The 14,811-nt window shown below is 45.2% G+C and overlaps 1 protein-coding gene across 1 annotated transcript in view; it reads left to right on the forward strand.

Annotated features, from left to right (window-relative positions):
- The window catches only part of SYT16 (synaptotagmin XVI), a 39,169-nt gene extending 31,199 nt beyond the window's left edge, over window positions 1-7,970 (forward strand). Inside the window, exon 5 of the mRNA XM_009870754.1 lies at window positions 7,553-7,970. Coding sequence (XP_009869056.1) covers window positions 7,553-7,866 — 314 coding nt within the window. The 3' untranslated portion in view covers window positions 7,867-7,970. The remainder of the gene's footprint in view (window positions 1-7,552) is intronic.
- Window positions 7,971-14,811: the final 6,841 nt, after the last annotated feature.

Raw genomic sequence — 14,811 nt, forward strand, 5'->3', positions numbered from 1 at the left:
AGGAGCCACGGGGACAGGCTAGAGAGGTGGCCCCCTGCCAACCTCATAAAGTTCAACAAGGCCTTTTCCTGCACCTGGGTTGGGACAATCTCAAGCACAGATACAGGCTGGGTGACATGTGGATTGATAGGAGCCTTGCAGAGAAGGCTTTGGGGGTGCTGATGGATGAAGCACTTAACATGAGCTGGCAGTGTGCACTGGCAGCCCAAAAAGCCAACTATATCCTGGGCTGCATCGAAAGCAGCATGGCCACCAGGTCAAGTGAGGTGATTCTGCCCCTCTACTCTGCTCTTGTGAGACTCCACCTGGACTACTGTGTCCAATTCTGGAGCTCACAGAACAAGAAGGACATGGATCTGCTGGAGAAGGTCCAGAGGAGGCCACAAAGATGATCAGAGGGCTGAAGCACCTCTCCTATGAGGACAGGCTGGGAGAGTTGGGTCTCTTTAGCCTGGAGAAGAGAAGTCTCTGGGGAGACCTTACAGCACGTTACAGTACCTGAAGGGGCTACAGGAAAGCTGGAGAGTGACTTTTTATAAGGCCTTGTGGTGATAGGACAAGGGGCAATAGTTTTAAGCTAGAGTAGGGTAGATTTAGATTAGACATTAGGAATAAATTCTTTACTATGAGGGTGGTGAGACACTGGAATGAGTTGACCAGAAAATCTGTGGATTCCTCATCCGTGGAAGTGTCAAGACCAGGCTGGATGAGACTTTGAGCAACCCGGTCTCGTGGAAGGTGTCCCTGCCTGTGGCTTGGGGGGATGGTGGAATGAGATGATCTTTAAGGTCCCTTTCAACTCAAACCATTCTATGATTTGAAGTGGATCATATGGTTCTGTCTCTCCTACTGCTATAGCTGTGGACAGCAAAAAAAAATTACTGCCTTTTTCCCCCCCCTCCAAAATAAGCAAAAGACAAAGCCATTGCTTCCAGCGTAGAGTTCTCCTAATTTCAAATTTCATTTGGAGCAGAATGTTTAGTGTAAAACTGCAGTGACTGTACAGAGCAGTGTGTTTGCAGGAGAGCTGATGGCAGGCTGCATGGTAAAGCCATGCCTGGGGACACCACTGCTGGAGGTGAGAAAAGCTGAGCTTAAGTATCCTTGTATCATGCCGCTACTATTGCTGTTGCCAAGATGTGTGTTCATGCTTTCTGATATGCTCTCATTTAAAGCTCCCACCCCTTCTCTGAGGCAGCAGAAATGCATAAAGCCTGATTAGTGTTGTGGAAAGTGTTGAAATGCTCTTATTAGAGGAGAGTCATCTTGTCCATCTGGAGAGGTGTCTGTGTTCTGCTTTAGCTGTGCAAGCCTGGACTAAAGCTGCACCTCCTGAGGGCTGGAAGGTGCAGGGCACTGGTAGGTGACTTAGCAGCCTTACATGTGTCCCAGGTCAAGGCTGGCACTGTGAAATGGAGTGGACATGGAGTGTTGTGGCAGCAGAGGAGGATCGCCAAGGATCTGCTGCATAAAAGCACTGTCTGTACAGACGGGCCCGAAAGGTGGTGGTCAGTGGAGTTAAATCCAGCTGGCGGCCGGTCACAAGTGGTGTTGCTCAGGACTCGGTGTTGGGACCATTTCTGTTTAACATCTTTATTAATGATCTTGATAAGGACATAATCAGTAAATTCACAGATGACACCAAGTTAGGTGGGAGTGTTGATCTGCACAAGGGTAGGGAGATTCTGCAGGGAGACTTGGATAGATTGGATCAATGGGCTGATGTTAATGGGATGAGCTTCAACAAGGCCAAGTGCCAGGTCCTGCACTTGGGCCACAACAACCCCCTACAACGCTACAGGCTTAGGGCTGTGTGGCTGGAAAGCTGCCTGGCAGAAAGGGACCTGGGGGTTCTAATCAACAAGTGATTGAATATGAGCCAGCAGTGTGCCCAGGTGGCAGAGAAGGCCATTGGCATCCTGGCCTGTATTAGAAACAGTGTGACCAGCAGGAGTAGGGAGGGAATTGTCCCTCTGTACTCGCACTGGGGAGGCCTCACCTTGAGTATTGTGTTCAGTTTTGGGCACCTCAGTGCAAGAGAGATGTCGAGGTGCTGGAGCGAGGACAGAGGAGGGCAACAAAGCTGGTGAAGGGCCTAGAAAATAAATCTTATGAAGAGCGACTGAAGGAGCTGGGACTGTTTAGTTTGAAGAAGAGGAGGCCGAGGGGAGACCTCATCACTCTCTACAACTACCTGAAAGGACATTGTAGAGAGGCTGGTGCTGGTCTCTTCTTGCAGGTAATTCGTAGTAGAACTAGAGGGAATGGCTTCAAACTGCAAGAGGATAGGTTTAGACTGGACATTAGGAAAAATATTTCACAGAACGAGTAGTCAGACATTGGAATAGGCTGCCCAGGGAGGTGGTTGAGTCACCTTCCCTGGAGGTGTTTAAAGATCATTTAGATGTGGTGTTGGGGCATACGGTTTAGGGCTGAGCTTTGTAGGGCAGAGTTAGTGGTTGCACTCATAGAATCATCATAGAACGGCCTAAGCTGGAAGGGACCTTAGAGATCATTTAATCCAGCCTCCCTGCCGCCAGGGGTGCCACCTATCGACTAGATCGGGCAACACATGGGGACTGGACGGGAATCGAATCCATGACTTCAGCGTTGTTAGCGCCACGCTCAACTGACTGAGCTAACCGGCCCCCTAATGAGCCTAAGGGTCTTTTCCAATCTGAATGATTCTATGATCTTCTATGAGCTGAGCTCAGAGGTTCTCTAGAAGCAGCTTTCCTTCCTGAGAGAACTGAGCATTACTTCCAGGGTCTCCTGCCCCACTGCAGCCCATCTCCTTGTATGAAACAAGTCACTGATGTTGGCGATTCCTTCCCCTCAGGCCAAACAGCACTTCCAGGGAGCAGTGCACTCCTTTCTGCTGCATTTTAAATTAAAGGTGCTGCTGATCTGTTCTCTGATGACTCACGTGTTGTGAAGTTTGCCAGATCCCAGCTTTTCTGTTGCATGAGAGCTACCAGCCACGAGAGAGGAGACCTGAGCAGCAGAGGCTTGATGGAACAGGGGAAGAAAAGTTGGCTCCCCAGCAGTGTAGTAGGAAGCTTTCAGCTCTTGTATGATTCGTAGAGTAGTCCACAAGATGCCTCTGGCCTTACTCGGACTTTCAGGATGTTTGTTGGGAACAAAAGGTTGGGTCTAATTCTGCTCCCTGCTCTCTTCCCAACTCAGCCGCAGTCAGCCAGATTCAGAATATTCCTGCCCCACGGCTCATTTAATGGAGAGGGAAAGGAGTGACTGATGGAGCAGTGGTTGTCTGGGTCTCAAACTGAGACCTCACATTGAGCTGCTCTGTAGAGAATAGCACAGAGTCAAGCTCTGGGGCTGCTTTGCCACGTGATGCTGCCGTTTATTGTGTAGGCTAAGAGTGTGGGCATGCCAGCTGGGTGAAATCAAGCTCTAGGCCCAAGGCTTTATTTTACTGCTGCTGTTATTAGTCTGGATTGCAGCATGCTGACATGGTTATGCTGCTTTTGGAAATGAGCTAGCTAGCCTGGAGCACGGGTGGGGAAGTCTGTACGGCACCGTGTTGTACCCTGCAGTCCACAGACCCGAGGGGTCAGGAATCTTTGGTTGTTTATTTCCTTTCTAAACATAAATTCAAGCAGGGGGTTAGACACTTTTGTATTTGCAGTATTTTTTATTACGGGTCAGCTTTATTAATAATGGCAGAGCTTAGGGTAAATGAAAGCAGAATGCACTCTGTGGTTCTTGCTCCAAAAATGGGAGCGTATAAATTATAGTTGATTATTCCCCTGAGTTGTCATTATCAGTTAGTTCCCTTAGAAGGATGATGACAGAAACGGGTCATTAGAAGAATCGTGGATAAACTGATTGCCTTTGCAGATGAGCTCTCAAGAGGTGTTTTATGGTTGGGGAAGTCTTGAAGGAGACAGAAGAGTCTGCACGAGGAGAAGTTTGGCCAAACCTCCAGAGTAAAATTATGCAGTGCTGGCCCAAAATGTGTCTGTGTTCTTACAGCACTCCTTGATTTAGTGCTTTCACTCTGATATTAAATGCAGAGGTGTCGATATTTTATGTATGCGTGAACATAGTTCAATCCACTCATACCAGAGATGAAAGATGAGTTTAGAGTAAAAATTATCTGTAGCAAGAATTTCTGTTCCAAAACCTATATCGAAAGGAGAGCCTTGTGGATGCAGTGCTAAAATTGGTCTTGGCAAAATTAGACTTTGTTCTTGCTTCTTCGCAGACTTTTGTGTAACTGCAGGCAAGCTGCAGGCTCAGACACTCCCGGATATTAAGAGCTCTCACTCTTCTTTGTATCAGTGAGATAGGTGCCTAAGTAGAAGGTAGGGCTTAGGCATTTTAAAGAATGTAAGCCTTAATCTCTCTTCTCCTTTTGTGCATGATGGAGGTGACAGGAAAGTAAACACACTGAAGATCGTAGAGCTCTGAGATAGCACAATAATGAGGCCATTAATGAATCTGAGCATGTAATGCGATGGAAAGTGTTTGCTTTCATAATGAATAGATGCTCTTACACATATATTCCTCAGTAAATTTTCAAGTTTGTCCTTGCAGTAGTCCCACTAATTTCATTGTGTATCTGGGGATGGATTTTCTTTGGCAAACTTGGCTGGAGGGCAGAGCTTTCCATCTCAGAGGACCAGGCTGGACCACAAGAAAAATCAGGAAGTATTTCCTGGTAAGACACCCAAAAAGATGCTGCAAGGAGCACAATGCAGTAAGGGAAAAACCACAATCTTGAAGTGTAGTTACTGAAGCAGAATAACAGCTCAGCCTCATACATACCAGCTCTGCAAAGCAAATTTCAGCTGCTAAATATATTATCCACACCTACTCTTTTATTTCTGTTCAGGCAAGCTTGATTCTTTTGGCTGGTAAAATACACCCAGTGGAATAAATCTGAGAAAGAATTAGCAGCCTGGTTTAGTTGTCACTTGCACTGTTTTTGTGCCTGAATAGGATCCTGATGGTAGTAGCTCTGCCTTGAGCAGAGTCTCCTTCTAGCCTGCTCGCTTTCACCTGATACAGATGATGCGGGCAGAATCTCTGCTGACTTTAGTACTGTATAGACAAGGCCTTGGTGCAGAGTTATGTGGCAGATCTGGCATGTATTAAAGAAGAAGCCTAATTTTCTGACTTTGTTGGGTTTAAGTCTCTGGTCACGCAATGCTTGGTTTTCTTTAAAGCTATCTAAGTTACTCCTCGCTTGCAGAAGGTGAGGCCTCAGTCAGGGATGTGACATCCTAGACTTTATAACTGCAAGAAACTCATCTGTTCATTGCCTGGAAAATTAACTGAGACATCCTGAAACAGCCTCCTATGAGGTGTTTTAGCTGTGGCACTTGCTTTAGTGTTAAAACCTCAATTGTCTGTAGTGGAACAGGTAGACCTCATTCCTCTCCTTGTCTTGTCAGAAGAAGAGACACACAGGCATGTGTGGGTGACCGTTCCCAGCCCCTACAGTGATACCAGATGAATGTCCTCACCCGCAGCAAAGCAGTTCTCAGAGGGCAATGAAAGCGATATGACATTGACGATATATCAAGAGAAAACGGGAGGTTCTGGGCCAGAAGTAAATCTGGAGGGTCTCACCTTCATGAATTCTTAGGTGTCAGCACTCACCTCTTCTGTGTGTCAGCAGAAACGAGCCCCTTTCTGCCTGTAAATGGGATTGGTTTGGGAAATGCGTTAAAATTATGTAGAAAATGTAAGCTTTCAATTTGAAAGCAAAATTCAAAAATTCAAACAGGAGATTATACTAATTAGCTGCTTGTTTGTTTTTAAATATCAGCCTGGCAGAGATTTTTCACTGTTTTAAAATCTGCTCCTCACAAAAAAAAAAAAAGAGAGAGGGAATGCATTAAAAAAATCCATAAAGCCCCTCCTCTCCACTTGCTTTTATTTCCAGGGAATTCCCAGCAGCTCCAGACCAGCAGCCAGGTCTTCCCCATGAGGAATGCTTCAGTGCATGTTATGGTTTGTCAGCGCAACACGAAGTGACATCTCTCTGAGTACTGCAAGAGATTGTGTCTGGTAGTTATCTTGTGTGGTTTCACACTGAGTCGAGCTAGAAGAGAGAGTCCTCTCTTGGGCTTTGTGTTTCTGATGGGTCTGAAGTTGAGATTTCAGTCCCTCAGACAACATTGAATATTACTGTGGGGATTAGTCTGCCTCCTGAGAAAGCACTTCTTTCCTTCCCAGATACAATCAGGGAACTATTTCGTGTCAGAGTTGTGCTTTTCTGTCTAATGAGTAGTAGGTCTTTGTTAGTAAGATCTACTTCAACTCCAGTGTTACGCCGGGAGCCAAGCTGGCAGCCCCAGCTAATGACTGGGCTGAACTCTCCCTGCAGTGGCTCGATAACTGTGCAGATGTGAGGGCTCACAATTTGCTCCTCGATTGTCAGTCTCCTGACAGCTTTTTCGGTGGAACAGTTTGAGAGGAGCGGAAAGCCCTGCTTTGGAGACACAGAAGTGTTTTCACACCTGAAGCGTAATTTCACACCTTGTGTTGCTCCGTAGATAAGTGTGTAAAATAGCACATCAAACGGGAACAGAAGAGGATAGACATGCTGTAGACAGGAGATGGAGGCTTGTTATTTATTTCCCATCTTCAGCACGCTCTGAAATAATACTCACTTGCAGAAACCCAGGCACAGATTACAAAGGGGTTCGGGGAGGACTTTTCTAAGCCAAGTCATCTGCTACCATGATGTGCAAAGCAAGGTGAAAAGTTACACTGAGCTGGGCCTGCGGACAGCTGGGACCACAGGGCTCTGCCTGAGACTACAGTTTTAGCGACCACATAACAGAAGTGAACTAATTAATAGAGGAGCCAAACACATTTTAAGGGTCGATTTATAGGAACACTGACTCAGACTATCCCTTCCCTGTAACTACTAAGCATTTTTACTCCTTTTATTGACTTAAATAGTGAATAAAATTGACCTTGAGTCCACCAAAAAAAGTAAGATGATGATTTGGAAAAATCTTTGAAACTGTTATGTGAGATTGAATCATTTCACTGTATCTACACGTTTCCTTTTCCTCTTTTCAGGACCATTTTTGTTAGTTATTGACATAATAGGTCATAGAAGCATTCTTCCAAAGGAGAGTGGTGGAGAGGCAAGTGCAGCCAAGGGAAGCCCTGGTAAGATGGCCCAAATGAAGCTTGGCTGTGAGGAAGAAGAAGGGAAGGTAGAGACATACCATTTGATGTGAGAGATGCTCATAGTTTTGGTTAGTCTTACAACAGGTTTGCTAGGCTTGGGAACCAGATTTCCTACTCTCTTCATGAGAGTAGGGCTGAAACAGTTTCCTTCCTTTTTCTTCCCAGCTCAGTATGAGGCAGTCCGAGAGGTGCTTTCACCTACTGCTTCTCATCCCATTGATTTTACTAAGGAGAGCAATCCAACTCTCAACTGTTATTCACTGCAGACAAAGCTGCTCTACTTAGAGGGTTTTTTTTGTGTTTTTTGACTGCTTGGGGCTTTCTTTTAGTCTGTCACCTGTGTGAGACATTATTTCATCTTTTTTTTTTGTCCTAGACACCTACGGAAAGCTTTGCCTGCTCAACTCTGTGGGTCAGGAGATGTCTCGCTGCAAGACCTCCATCCGTCGAGGACAGCCCAACCCTGTCTACAAAGAAACTTTCATCTTCCAGGTTGCCCTTTTCCAGCTCTCTGATGTCACTCTAATGATCTCCATATACAACAGACGCAGCATGAAACGCAAAGAGATGATCGGCTGGATTTCTATGGGTCAGAACAGCAGCGGAGAGGAAGAGCAAAGTCATTGGCAGGAGATGAAGGAATCAAAGGGGACACAGATCTGCAGGTGGCATACGCTACTGGAGTCCTAGCGGTTACCAGGGCAGCCTGAGGTCTTGGGGCTATGAGCTGTCTCCCCTTGTTCTCAGTCAGCAGAAAACAGCTATCCCGTGGCAAGTACCGTGCTCTGACAGGTACCATACACTTTAACCTGACTTTTCAGTGTCGGGAGTCATGAGTATTAATGGTGGCAAGGCTTGGGAAGCAAGCTTAGTTTTTGTCTTCCCAGGTTGTCCTGCATTTTCTACATCTGGATAATTAACTCTAGGGAGGAGCAATGGGAATACCTACAAAAATCCTTTTCTTGGTCGTTGTCTTGCTCATTTTGTCATGGGCTTAATCATCGCAGACTGATTTTGATGCTTCTTCTGGGTGAATGCTCTTCTCTCCCTCCTCGTATTTATATTAATGAAGTTTGCAGATATTGGATGTTATTGGATATTTGCAGAATATAGGCGTTAGGAAGAAGTTCTTCACCATGAGGAACAGGTTGCCCAGAGAGGTGGTGGAAGCCCCATCCCTGGAATTTTTTAAGGCCGGGCTGGATGGGGCTCTGGGCAGCTTGATCTAGTGGGGGATGTCCCTGCCCATGGCAGGGGGATTGGAACTGGATGTTCTTTAAAGTCCCTTCCAACCCTGACAAGTCTATGATTCTATGATTCTGTTCTTGACATGCAGATAGCTCACAGAAAGGCTAACCTGCATGCAGATCACTTTATTTCTCTTATTATCACGTTTCTAAGTCCTAGAAATAAGCATTTGATACCACTGTAGACTGGATGATATATTTTTCAGGCAGCATGGAAAAGCACTCTTGAATTCTCTGTCAACTTTTAAGTGCCTAGACATTACTACTGTTCTCTTTGTACTAGCTACTTATATTAGAACTAAACACTACTAGTAATTTTAGTTAGGTATCCTGTGCACTTGTTAGCCTGCACTGCCATAACTTTGCACGAGAGAGAACTAGAATCTGTTTTATATTGCAATTATACAATGCATGTTTAGATGCTTACTTGAAGTTCATGGCTTCTGTCATCACGAATACCAAAAGAGACCAGAACAAGCTGCACATCCACCTCTGTGCCTGAATAGCTCTTTTCTGCATCACTGTTTTCCCCATGTGTTACTTTGTTTTTTAAAAGTGAGGTCCATTCAGAGAAGCATTTCTGTGAGCATTACACAGGAAAGCTTTAGATTTGTGGTTTCTCTGTGATTCAGTTCAGCACAACTCAGTGTGCTGAGGGCTATTCTTCAAATGTGCTGTCCTGTACTGTCTTCTCGAGATCTGAAAAGGGGACTGGGTTTGGCCTGCTGAGCAGTGGAAGATGCCAGACCATGTCACCTCATCTTTAGGTTGATCTCTCCTGCAGGCAAGGAATGGGATCCAGGGGACCCCCTTGGAGAGGCTACTCGCTCTGCTGAGCTGCCACCAGAGACAAGTATTATATTTCCTGCCTCTGACTGAAAACAAACAAGGAGCAGGCTTGCTGGATGAGGTGATGACACTTTTATGTAGTTACTTTTCAGACTATATTGTCATTTTCCGTTTTAATCTTTCTCCTGCCTCTGCGAGTTAAGTCACGGAGACAATGGATAGGGGACACGTCTGCTACTTGACTGTTGAATGTTCAGTAGTTGTTAGCTGTTGTCACACAGCAGAGGATGTTCATCCTCTAGTGTCGTGATGGTGTGTAGGCAGTAAGGTGCTGAGATCTTCCAGTAGTGTCAGCTGCCCAATCTCCTGGTCTCTGCACTCTCTAGGAGAGGGCTGACGTTAGGCTGGTGATAGCAAGACATGGGAAATATTTTGCTGAAGGAGTTTGTCTGTACTGTATCATTTCCTGTTCTGTTTTTGTCATTTACTGAGACCTGGCACCAAATTCTGCCTCCTGCTGCACGGCAGCCATCTCCTTACCTTCAATGGTGCTGTGCAAGTCGTAACTAGGGCAAATTTTGGCACTGGCTGTTTGAACAAAATTGAGTCTCGGTGCTGGTGTGCATCACATCCAAGCTAGCCAGACCCTGTGGGGCAGTGGTATGGTGCACACAGGTTACCACTTGGTATCATACACACAGACTTTGTCTGTCCTCATGAGGCAGACAGAATAATCTGCATTTAGAAGGGCTTCTGGTATAGGTAATAACAAATTATTCTTCAGGCCGTGGTTTTATGTATTCTTATCACTTGCCTGCCTGAACATCATTTTTCTGGTGAGACCGGTGGGTATCCTACACAGGAGGGTTGCCCTCCACCGCCTAGATAAGCTGGCATAATATCTGCTTTGCACTACTGGGGCTTTGTATCACAAAGCAGGATCTAACCCAAGTACAGCTCAGCAAACAAATTTTTGACTGCACTGTTAATGCTGCTGTATTACCAATGCAAGAGAAAATGCGTATTTGGGTGGTAACCAGCAGAACAGAAATGTGAGGGTTTTTATCATGTGCTTTTCTTCTGGAAAAATAAAAAGTAGAGGAAACAGCCCAGTTCAAAGGGTGCATTTGCTGGTTTCAGTTGTTTTCCAATCTTTGCATCTTTTTTCCTGAACTGCATGAAATGTATATAGAAGTGTTTATAAGTAATTTTATTATCTGTGATGTATATGTATAATAAACTTGCTGAGTTTCTCTTAATAGTTTCTTGAACCTGCAAAGTGTTGCTTATGTTTCCTGATTAACTAAGAGGAAAGTACATGTTGATAATACGCTTCAGCAGTGAACTGGAATAACCCAGGTTTATAAGTGTGATTAAAAAAGAATTCTTGGAAAAGATAATTTTAAAGAGCAATGAAGTAAACAAGTTTTAGGCTTCCATGCCATTTTCACATCAAGACCTTTTCTGAAGATACAGCAGTAGAGGAATTTTAGTGTATAATTTCAGCGTAGAGTATTGTGAGTCAGAGGAAAGCAAGTGAAAATAGCTTACTCAGAGTAAGTTAGTACTTGAGCACATGTTAAATCTTTGCTCTCAGATGGAAGCAATTTGCTACATCCTTGCAACAACATCTTGGCCTGAAAAATTTTTACTGGAAGAATTTGGAGGGAAGGGAAAATGGATGAGGCAAGGGACCGTTGGGTTTTTGGAGCTGCTGGGGCTGCTCATGCTTGCTAGCTGCATTTTGGGATTTTTGTTGCTTTTGTAGTTTATTTTTCTTTTCAGTATCGACTGTCTCTGAAACGCAGGCTTTGCAGCAGCTCCCCGGTATTCCAGAGCTCCTGTTGTTGACAGATTGAATTTAGTCATTGCTAATATTGATACAGACTGAGCTTGTGCTCCTGGTCTTTCTTGTGTAAATACCATTGCCCTTTCAGTCATTGCTTTGATCCCTTGTTTCCTTTGGAATTAGCTGACAAGACTGAATTTCCAGAAAAATTTCCATTCCTTGGGACTCTTGACTAGCACCTGGCTTGTGGTTGGTGATGGTCAAGAGACTTGGGGCCCTGTGCTCCACTGACCGCATTCTGCATGGATGCTGATACCTGATCTCTGCTTCTGTGGGGCTCCAAGTGGGGAGAAGAGCCATAGGGAGTTCAACAAGCAGGAAGGGAAAGGCTTATCTGGTTCTGGGGATGCTTGAGTGCTTGCAAGTCCAGATGATGGAGGTTTCTTAATGCACTCATGTTTTCTGAGATAAATCTTCTCCTTTTGTCACCATCGTCTGGAATCCCCTTATAGCTTATCTGAATTTTCTTCTCTTGAAAAAAAAGAAGAAAAAGAAAAAGCCTGAAACCCCACAAAACCGTTGTGTGGGAAGGAACTAACTGCACTGGCATAAACCCAGAATATTGTGGGCAAGTGCTCTCGATACATCTCAGTACCTCAAACAGCATCATTCAGCTAGTTGCAGTCTGTTCCTTCCTTGGTCTCTCTCCAGCCAGCATGCCCCTGTCCTGCTAGGCTCTCTGCTGTTATTTTATTTTGGATTTTTTTTTCGTATGTATCGACAACAGAACAGAATGATCTCACCCCATTTGTATTCCCAGTGATAATGGTGACTTTCAACTGGTGCCCACAGAAATGGGTACCTCTTTTAGCCCACTGAGCTACAGCTAGAGCTTAACTGAAGTGCCTATTTGTAAAGGCTTTTTCTGGATCATTCGTTCCATCCTTTGATTTCTTTGGGTTTCCTTTTTATGAGTGTCTTTAATTACCTGGACCCCTGTGACCTGCCTGCTCCTGTCACTCTGGCTTGCCTGTGTTTCCCTTACAGGCTAATGTGGGTTGTGCAGCTCCTGGGGCGCACGGACAATACTTAGATATATTTTTAGTGGCTGCAGATCCCGGGAAGTTACTTGGTGCTTTACATAGTCAACTGATCTTCAGTCACGAGTGTCTTTAGATCTTCTTGGATGCACAGAACCAAAGGCTGCCGGCTGCCGTTGATCATTTCTCCGGCATAAAGCCTAAGGTGGCAGCTTGGCAGAGGAGCAGACGTTTCCTCTGGTGGCAGTTCATTTTCTCCTTCAATTGAAGCTGGCCACGACCTTGGAGCTAGTGTTCCTGCAGAGCTTGCTTTCCACTCCCATAATTATCGTCTTTAATCCGTGTGATCACCGTGCTTCATCTCTCTGCCTCTCAGCTGCCTTCTGCCCTTCAGCACAAAAGGTGGACAGAAAGACTGAGTAAAGAATATGGCCTTCCCTATTGCGCTTGCCCTGGGCGCAAAGGGATGACTCCTGGAGGGGTCATCTTAAAGTTATGATGCTCGCTTTCAAGACTTTACATCCATGGTTGTGGAGTTTGAGTCTTGTTGGTTGGGCTGTGATACTTTAGTAGTTACAAAGTAGTGGCACCCATTCACCTCAGTGTGGACCAAGTTTAATGACAGAGGAAACAACCTGTTCTGTATTTGCTTTCTGGTTTTATATTTTTGGGGGTTTTTTTTTGTTTTTTTTATTCATGAGCATCGTGTTCTATTAAAGGACAACAGAGCCTGAACTAATTAGTATGCAGGACCATCCACCTTCTGTTTAAAATGTACTATGATGTTTGCACCTATGGTTTCGGGGAGGGGGGGAAAGCAGCAGCCAGGGTTTATAGAAGAGCTCACTCTTTGAATGAGGCAGGTTTTTCCCTTCAGCATGTGCTACCCCAGCAAATCCATTCTCATACTGCAGGCAGTGATGCTGACTCCCAGCTGATCTGCTTCCACAACAAAAGCAGCCAGAAGCTGACAGATCCCAAAAGCTTGGAAGGACAGTCAGGATAATTCAGCATAGCTGGTTTGGATGTTTATTTGGAATATGGTGCAGATTTAACAAGCTGTTACGCAAGAAATGAAAACCCCAAGCAGCAGCCAGGAAGGTGATGTGGAGGGAAGTCTCTGGGTGTGCTTGGGCTGCTGTAGAGCTGGGAGTTTTCTCACTCTGTTCTCCAGAAAGCAGCACAGCTGGGCTGCAGAGGCATCAAGCCTGAGCTGAAACCCAGTTTCTCTGCATGTTTCTGTAGCTCCAGATCTGCTGAAGGCATACATCATCTTCTTTTTTTTTTCCCTTTTTTTTTCAGTGCAGAGTGAGGTTGTGTTTTCCTGCAGCCTACGCTGTAGGTCTTAAGAAATGAACGTGTAAATATTTTGTCTCTCACAGCAGCCCAAGGTCATCTTTCTGGAACAGCAAACAGGCACAGAATCCAAAGAAGATCAGTCTGTCATGAGAGTAAGGTTAGCATCTGCACTTAAAAATGACAAAGGCTATTAATCCTCATGCTGTAATCCCCAAGCTGTTTGCCAGCTGGCAGCAGGAAGATGTTCCCGCTCAACCCACACAGCTATCCGTGTTTTTTCACCTTTATGAAGCAGATATAGGTCAATACTCTAGCCTGGATAAAGAACTTGGTAGATACCATTCCTTTCTTCTAGCATTGCAATCCTTTTCCTCTCCACACAAGCCATCTGTACAAATGAGGGTGTAAGAGGGGGAGCTGTGGACTGGGCTCTCCCTGTGCAGTTCCCTCAAAATAGGACTGAAGGTGAGATTTTATTTTTTCCCCCTCTATTCCTTAATTTGTCACAGAAGGATGAATTTTGAGATCTTGCTGCAGAGCTGAACAGCCTGAGCAAAGCTCTGTCACTAGCCAGTGCTGAGACTTTTTTGATGCTAATTTGGGAACTTTCATGGGATTTGGGTATTGCCCGTCAGAAGGCGATAAAAGCCTGCGTCTTACAGGATACCGCCGATGAAGAAGAAGGAAGAGTGCCACTTGGCAGCGATGCGGCTGGGCTCTGGTAGTCCATATGGTCTTGCAAAGCAAAGGACTGTGCAGTCACCACGTTGCATCCAGTGAGGCAGCTGAGGTTGGAAAAAGTTGAAGAGACCCAAAAGGCAGATGGGAGCTATGAACTCCGTTCAGAGCTGTTAGTTGCTCCTCGCTTTTGAACACTGGAAAGCCACTTGTTGGGTTTTACTTAACAAAAGTGGTTTGACAGAAATCACAGCTCCTCGGGCAGCTGCAGGTGTGAGGAAGTGAGGACATTACATCCTGGCTCTTGCGTTTCCTCCTGGCTGTAATGGGTAACTGCTGTGTGGATACCAAATCCTCTGGAGGTGCCTGTCCCCTGTAACGTCATACCCAGCATGGGCTGATCTCATTGAGTAACAAGAGACAAAAAGATGAGCTGGCCATAGGCAAAGACCAAGAGGGAATCAGGATTCAGGCAAAAGCTAAATTCTTTCCTGAGTCCTACAACCATTAATTAGCCGTGGCCTCCAGGGAGGGCATTTTATTGTGCCAAATACTTCCCTCTCCTTTAGTTTCTCAGACTTAGGAAAACTTTTCAAATTTCTCTCTTCATTAGCAGCTGGGAAAAACGATATAATTTTGTTAGCTTTTCTCATCTCTGTTGTGTCTTGTTAATACTTTCCAGGTGCTTTTCCTTCATGCTGTTTCCATCGCTGCATCTCCCATCCTCTTGTGAGTATCTGTAGAGGTCTGCTTCAAGTCAGGTCTGTGCCTGGTAGCAATATTTTATGTTCAT

This window comes from Apaloderma vittatum, unplaced genomic scaffold (genome assembly GCF_000703405.1).
Source record: "Apaloderma vittatum isolate BGI_N311 unplaced genomic scaffold, ASM70340v1 scaffold1456, whole genome shotgun sequence".
In the NCBI taxonomy this organism is placed as follows: domain Eukaryota; kingdom Metazoa; phylum Chordata; class Aves; order Trogoniformes; family Trogonidae; genus Apaloderma; species Apaloderma vittatum.